The 8,038-nt window shown below is 48.7% G+C and overlaps 1 protein-coding gene across 1 annotated transcript; it reads left to right on the forward strand.

Annotated features, from left to right (window-relative positions):
• Nucleotides 1–6,747: 6,747 nt before the first annotated feature.
• LOC308278110 (actin-related protein 2/3 complex subunit 2-like) lies at nucleotides 6,748–7,649 on the forward strand (the record flags this gene model as incomplete). Its single annotated transcript, XM_080717732.1, is given in 2 exon segments — nucleotides 6,748–7,159; nucleotides 7,162–7,649. Coding segments are annotated over 2 exon segments (900 nt in total).
• Nucleotides 7,650–8,038: the final 389 nt, after the last annotated feature.

Consider the following 8,038-nt stretch of genomic DNA (forward strand, 5'->3'; position numbering starts at 1 on the left):
GGTCTCATTAAGTTGCAGAGGGCCTCACTAAGTAGCTGAGGCTGTCCTCGAACCGCAGTCCTCCTGTCTCTGCCTCCCGAATGCTGGGATTACAAGCGCGCGCCACCAAGCCTGGCTTCTAAATTTTTTTAATTAATTAATTTATTTTGTGGTGCTGTGGCTCAAACCCAGGGCGCCTCATGTGTGCTAAGCAAGCACTGTACCACTGAGGTACATACACTCCCAGCTCTAGGCTGGGGATAGTAATATCTGAGTTTTAAACTAAAGAAATCTTTTCTTGCCTGTGTTTAAAGCCAGGTGTGGGGGTGCGTGCCTGTAATATCACTACTTGGGAGGCTGAGGCAGGAGGATTGCAAATTGAAGGCCAGCCTTAGCAATGTAAGAGCCTCGGCAATCTAGCGAGACCCTGTTTCAAAACAAAACAGAACAAAACCTGGCGGCTGTAGCTCAGAGGTAGAATATTCCTGGGTTCAATCCCCAGTAACACACACACACACACACACACCACACACACATACCCTAAATCATCAACATCCTTGTGTCTAACGTCACTAGTAACCTTTGACTGGGTTCATCTAATAGCAAATTAGATTAATATGAAAAAAAATATTTGTGCATAGGCCATATTTGCCCTTCTAGGACTTTGATCCATCTCCAGGCAGCCGGGCTGGTGTCCCGTTGTTATCTAATCTCTCTGTTTACTTACTTTGAACTTCTGGACAAATGCTAATTACAGTAAAATCTAACCAGTTCAAACCAGTTGGGAAGTCACAATGAAGTCCAGGTTGGCGTGCTTTAATCGATACACTTTCTGAAAGACGGGGCCTGCAGAAAGCTGGTTACATTTTGATAAGCAGAGCTGGGCCTGTTTTAATGAAGGGGCCCGTACCACACGTGTGGGCTGTGGATCTGTTCAGGGTGTTTACCAGTGCGGGACTGCAATGTTGCTCTCAAACTGATGAAGAAGGTCTCTAATGAAGTATTACTGTTTTGCTGGTTGGCAGACAACATCTTTTGCTTTTCCTGTCTCTATCTTTCTTGGCCCTGGCATTAGTACGTTTATTTTTGTTGGCGATCTGCCCTTCTCGAGCCCTACAATGTGATTGGGATGGAGCTGGGGGTGGGGGGGCAAGGCCCCAGGCTTGCAGAGAATTCTTTTTTTTTTTTTTTTGGTGGTACTGGGGTTCCTGGAAGCCCTTGTACCTCGGGCTACACTCCCAGACCTATTTTATACTTTTTTATTTGGAAACAGGGTCTCTTAAGCCAGCGCGGCTGGCTTCGAACCCGCGCGATCCTCCTGTCTCCACCTCCCAAGCGCGGGGATTACAAGCTTGCGCCACCACTCCAGGCTTGCAGAGAATTCTAAGGCATGGATTAGGGCTGGCCACTCCAGCCTGCTCGTGTGCTTGAGAGGCCATTCCTGTCTTTGTACTGTTTTTTATTTTTTATTTTTGGTGGTACTGGGGATGGAACCCAGGGGCCTTCTACCTCGGGCTACACTCCCAGACCTATTTTTACATTTTTATTTGGAAACAGGGTCTCTTAAGCCAGCGCGGCTGGCTTCGAACCCGCGCGATAGTCCCGTCTCCGCCTCCCAAGCACGGGGATGACAAGCGTGCGCCACCACGCCCGGCTCACACACTCTTAAATAAAAATAAAAGGGGCTGACATTTAGCTCAGAGGTAGAATGCCCCTGAATTCAGTCCCCATTACCAAAAAGAAAAAAAAAAAGGGACGTATACTTACCATATGCGATGGAGCGTGTCTTGGTCCCAGTGCTTGGGAGGGTGAGAAAGGATCACAAGTTCGAGGACAGCCCCAGCGACTTAGCCAGACTGTTTCAGACGAAAGAGGGCCGAAGGTGGCGCTCGGAGGCAGGAAGCCCCATTTTACAATGTCTGTGGATTAAGCAGTTCGGCCTCACAGAGCTGGGGCCTTTGCTGAGCCAGGCGCTGTCAGAGGCTGCCGCCCAGGGGCCAGGCAAGCTGCTTGGGGCCCGGGAGCTGCCTGGCAACTGAGTAGCAGGTGTAAGCGACAGCCCAGAGAGCCGAACCTTGAAGCACTGGCCGCGACGGTGATGGGAAGGCCTGGGGAGGCCTGGGTGCCGAGTCAGAGCCCAGCAAACAGTTTTAAGGTTTCCCTCTCCTGCCGCAGAGGCGGCCTTGGCTGGCTGCTCCAGGGATCCCTGCCCAAGGCCTCAGGGCAGGAGACCCAGGGTGAAACCTTGGGCTGGGAACGCAAATGAGGCAAGAGCATGACCAGTCCTTGGCAGCCAGCCTTTTGTTTGTTTGTTTTTGGTAATGTGAATTGAACCCCAGGGGCAGTCTACCTCCAACGACACACTCAGCCTTATTTATTTATTTATTTATTTATTTATTTATTTATTATTTATTGCGGTACCAGGGATTGAACCCAGGGGCATTCTACTTCCAAGCAACACCCCCAGTCCTATTTTTTATTTTTATTTTTTCTTTTTTTTGCGGGCCTGGGGATGGAACCCAGGGGATTCAACCTCCGAGCTACACCCCCTGCCTTATTTTTTATTCTTTATTTTGGAAACGGGCTCTCACTGAGTTGCAAAGGGCCTCGCTAAGTAGCGGAGGCCGGCTTCAAACCTGTGTGATCCTCCCGTCTCAGCCTCCTGATGCGGGACTACAAGCGTGCGCCGCCACGCCCGGCTCTGCTTTCTATTTCCATGGGCTTGCCTATTCTCACCGCCATGTAGGTGTAGACTCACACCGCAGGTGTCATCTCGTGACTGGCTTATTTCACTCGGCCGCAGGGGCCGCCTGTCCGCAGGGGCCACCGAGCTGGAGCATCCCTCCCCCTGCTTCCTTCCTAGGGCTGGGAATGACAGTGCGCGCACATTCGCTCAGCAATAATGGGCGGCCCTTCTTGGATACACTTCCACCCACCGTGGTAGCATCAACATGGAAGTTGGAAAGGCCCTTGGAGCCGGGCGTGGTGGCGCACGCTTGTAATCTCTGCGCTTGGGAGGCGGAGACAGGAGGATCGCGCAGGTTCGAAGCCAGCCTGGCTGGCTTAAGAGACCCTGTTTCCAAATAAAATATAAAATAGGTCTGGGAGTGTAATCTGGAGGTAGAAGGCCCCTGGGTTCCATCCCCCATACCACACACACACACACACACACACACACACACACACACACAGTTCTTGGAGCCCTGACTTCAATTCTTCTGAATACATACCCAGAGGGGGGATTGCTGGATCAGACCCAAACTCTACTTTTACTTTTTTTTTTGCAATACTGAGGATGGAACCCAGGGGCATTCTACCTCCGAGCCACATCCCCCAAGCCCTATGTTTTGTTCTTTATTTTGAAACAGGGTCTCACTGAGTTGCAAAGGGCCTAAGTGGCTGAGGCTGTCTGCGAACCATGATCCTCCCAACTGCTGGGATCATAAGCATGTGCCACCAAGCCCGGCTATTTCTTACTCTTTGGTAGAACTAGAATTTGCCTGTTTTTAAAATTAATTTCCTGAGGCTGGACTACTACTGCTGCTACTATTGCTATTACTACTAATAATTTCCTGGATAACTCTTTTCAAGAAATATTTTAGCCGGGCATGGTGGCGCACGCTTGTAATCCCAGCGTTCGGGAGGCAGAGACCGGAGGATCGCGGTTCGCGGACAACCTCAGCTACTTAGTGAGGCCCTCTGCAACTCAGTGAGACCCTGTTTCAAAATAAAGAATAAAAATTAGGGCAGGGGGTGTAGCTTGGAGGTAGAATGCCCCTGGGTTCCATCCCCAGACCCGCAAAAAAAAAAAAAAAAAAAAAAAAAGAATATTTTATGTAGAGCCAGTATGGTGGTGCATGCCTGTAATCCCAGTATTTGAGAGGCTGAGACAGGAGGATCACAGGTTCAAGGACGGCTACAGCAAGTAGTGAGACTCTTAGCAACCTAGCAAGATCCTGTTTCAAAATAAAAAACAAAAAGACCTGGGGGTATAGCTTGGAGGTAGATTGCCCCCGGGTTCAACCCCTAGCACCACAAACAAACAAAAAAATGAATAAATAAAGTTTATGTGGAAGATGCCAATAAGAATATAAAACATGCTTTTTTAGGGTTTGAAATTCTCAAAGAGAAAAAAATAATTTTTTTTTTTTTTTTTTGGTGGTACTGGGGGTGGATCCCAGGAGCTTTCTACCTCCGGGCTATACTCCCAGACCTATTTTATACTTTATTTGGAAACGGGGTCTCACTAAGTTGCTGAGAGCCTCACTCAGTAGCTGAGGCTGGTTTCTAACCCGTTTGATCCTCCTGTCTCAGCCTCCCAAGCGCGGGGATTACGAGCATGCGCCACCATGCCCGGCAAAAAAAATAAAAATTTTCAACATGAAAAAAATCCCAAGGAGTGGAATCTCAGAGACCAGTCAGAGGATAATTTTTAGAAGGAGGTCTCAGTCCAGACCCCGGTCAGCAGCCAGAGTTCTGTCCCCCGGAGCCACCATTCCCGGTGACCTGTAGGATGAAGCTTCTGTGCAGGTCTTTTTTTTTTTTTTTTTTTTTTTTTTTGGTATGTGTGGTACTGCAGTACTGTAGAATCCAGGAGCATTCTACCTCTGAGATACACCCCCAACCCTATTTTATTATTCTTTATTTTCACTAAGTAGCTGAGGCTGGCCGTGAATAGTGATCCTTGTTTCAGCCTCCCAAGTACTGGGATTACAAGTGTGAGCCATCACGTCTGGCTTCTTCTCCTTCATTCTCCGTCCTCCTCCTCCTCCTCCTCCTCCTTCTCCTCCTCCTCCTCCTCCTCTTTCTTTTTTGTGGACTAGGTATGGAATCCAGGGGCCTTCTACCTCCAGGGTACACTCTCAGACCTATTTTATATTTTATTTAGAAACAGGGTCTCACTAAGTTGCTGAGAGCCTCACTAAGTAGCTGAGGCTGGCTTCGAACCTGCGCGATCCTGTCTCAGCCTCCCAAATACTAGGATTACAAGCCTGTGCTACTATGCCCGGCTTACTCCTGGTTCTTTTAATTGTTGAAACAGATTCTTGCTAAATTGTTGAGGCTGGCCTGGAGGCTGTGATCCTCCTGTCTCAGCCTCCCAAGATTACAGGCTCCTGTGCCACACAGGGCCAGCCTCCCTTCGGAGCACTGTCCCTAGCAGAAGCACTGTGAATAAAATTGGACTGAAACCATTCCAATGAATAACCGCATCAGCGAACTTCCTGACTCACTCTACGTACAAAAATGATCCGGTGGTTTTACAGGCTCATTCATAAACCCCATTCACTTGACTCTTCCTGCCGCCAGCACCTACCACAGCTCCTGGCTAAACACACAGGGACAAATGACAGTCTAGACGGGCAAACCGACGGCCGGGAGTGGGGAACAACGCCTGTCTCAGCCTTCCAAGCACTGGAGGCTGAGACAGGAGAGTCGTAGGTTCAAGGCCTGCCTTGGCAACTTAGGAAGATGGTGGGCACCTTAGACCCTGTTTCAAAACAAACAAAAAATTTAAAAAGGGCCGGGGATATAGCTTGGTGGTAGAATGCCCCTGAGTTCAATCTCCAATACCAAAAAAAAAAAAAAAAAAAAAAGTTAAGAAAATAAAAAGGCAAATAGCCGTGCGTGGTGGGCACGCTTTTTAATCCCAGCATTTGGGAGGCGGAGACAGGAGAATCCGGGTTCACTGCCAGCCTCAGCTACTTAGTGAGGCCCTCCACAGTTTAGTGAGACCCTGTTTCAAAATAAATAATAAAATCTGGCTGGTGATGTAGCTCAGAGGTAATATGCCCCTGCGTTCAGTCTTCAGTAACACACACACACACACACACACACACACACACACACACACACACACACGGCAAACAGATACCAGATGTGCATTAATAAATTTCAGATTTCTTCTTGCTCTGCTTTTTATTGCTTTCCTTAGCTGTTTGTTTGTTTGTGGTACCGGGGACTGAACCTAGAGAAATTCTATCTCCTAGATAGTCCTTCCTATACCGATTTTATTTTTATTTTGAAACAGGGAGGGTCTCACTAAGTTGCTGAGGCTGGCCGTGAACCTGCGATCCTCCTGCCTCAGCCTCCCAAGTCTGAGATGACAGGCTGCGCCCCACACCTGGCTCCTTACCTCCTTTAATACATGCTGCAGTATGAATCTTAGCGTTTCCCCAGGGCCCACGGGTTACAGGGCTGGCCCCCAGGCCACAGCGCTGTGGGGAGATGGTAAAACCTGTAAGAAGCCGGGCGTGGTGGCGCACACTTGTAATCCCAGTACTTGGGAGGCTGAAACAGGAGAATCTAGGTTCGAGGCCAACCTGAGCTACTTAGTGAGGCCCTCTGCATCTTAGCGAGACCCTGCTTCAAAATAAAGAACAAAAAATTGGGCTGGGGTGTAGCTCAAAGTTAGAATGCCCCTGGGTTCAATTCCCAGTAACACAAATATAAATAAATGAATAAATAAATAAATAAATAATAGGGCAGGGGGGTGTAGCTCAGAAGTCAAATGCCCCTGGGTTCCATCCCCAGACCTGCAAAAAAAAAAAAAAAAAAAAAAAAAAAGCTGGGTGTGCACCCTTGTAATCCCAGCATTTGGGAGGCTGAGACAGGAGGATCGCGGTTCGCAGACAGCCTTAGCTACTTAGTGAGGCCCTTTGCAACTTATTGAGATGCTGTTTCAAAATAAAGAATAAGGGCTGGTCGGGGAGGCGGCAGCGGCGGCGGCGGCTGGGCAGGCGGGTGCAGGCTTCGGGGCCAGCCGCTGCCATGATCCTGCTGGAGGTGAACAACCGCATCATCGAAGAGACGCTCGCGCTCAAGTTCGAGAACACGGCCGCCGGAAGCAAACCAGAAGCAGTAGAAGTAACATTTGCAGATTTTGATGGTGTCCTCTATCATATTTCAAATCCTAATGGAGACAAAACAAAAGTAATGGTCAGCATTTCTTTGAAATTCTACAAGGAACTTCAGGCGCATGGTGCTGATGAGTTATTAAAGAGAGTGTACGGGAGTTTCTTGGTAAATCCAGAATCAGGATACAATGTGTCTTTGCTATACCACCTTGAAAATCTGCCTGCATCCAAGGGCTCTATTGTGCATCAGGCTGGCATGTTGAAGCGAAACTGTTTTGCCTCTGTCTTTGAGAAATGCTTTCAATTCCAAGAAGAGGGCAAGGAAGGAGAAACAGGGCAGTCATCCATTATAGGGATGATGAGACCATGTATGTTGAATCTAAGAAGGACAGAGTCACCGTAGTCTTCAGTACAGTGTTTAAGGATGATGATGACGTGGTCATCGGAAAGGTGTTCATGCAGGAGTTCAAAGAAGGACGCAGAGCCAGCCACACGGCCCCACAGGTCCTCTTCAGCCACAGGGAGCCGCCTCTGGAGCTCAAAGACACGGATGCCGCTGTTGGCGACAACATTGGCTACATCACCTTTGTGCTGTTCCCTCGCCACACCAGTGCCAGTGCTCGAGACAACACCATCAACCCGATCCACACGTTCCGGGACTACCTGCACGACCACATCAAGTGCTCTAAGGCCTATATTCACACACGTATGCGGGCAAAAACATCGGACTTCCTCAAGGTGCTGAACCGTGCACGCCCAGATGCCGAGAAGAAAGAAATGAAAACAATCACGGGGAAGACGTTTTCATCCCGCTAACTCTCGGGAACGGAGGACGCGCCGGTGGCCGAAGGCTGGAACTTGCTCCTGGATAATCGTAGCCCTTCACGTTGCACCTCTCCAGGTTCTTAAGGGATTCTCCGTTTGGGTTCCATTTTGTACACGTTTGGAAAATAATCTGCAGAAACGAGCTGTGCTTGCAAGGACTTTATAGTTCCCAAGAATTAAAAAAAAAAAAGAAAAAAAAAAGAATAAAAAATAGGGGCGTAGCTCAGAGGTAGAATGTTCCTGGGTTCCATTCCCAGTACTGTAAAAATAGAGAAATAAAGAAATAAGCTGTGCGTGGTGGCACACGCTTGCAATCCCAGCATTTGGGAGGCTGAGACCGGAGGATTGTGGTTCGCGGACAGCCTCAGCAACTTAATAAG

The sequence above is a fragment of the Muscardinus avellanarius genome (genome assembly GCF_963383645.1).
Source record: "Muscardinus avellanarius genome assembly, chromosome: 21".
Lineage (NCBI taxonomy): Eukaryota > Metazoa > Chordata > Mammalia > Rodentia > Gliridae > Muscardinus > Muscardinus avellanarius.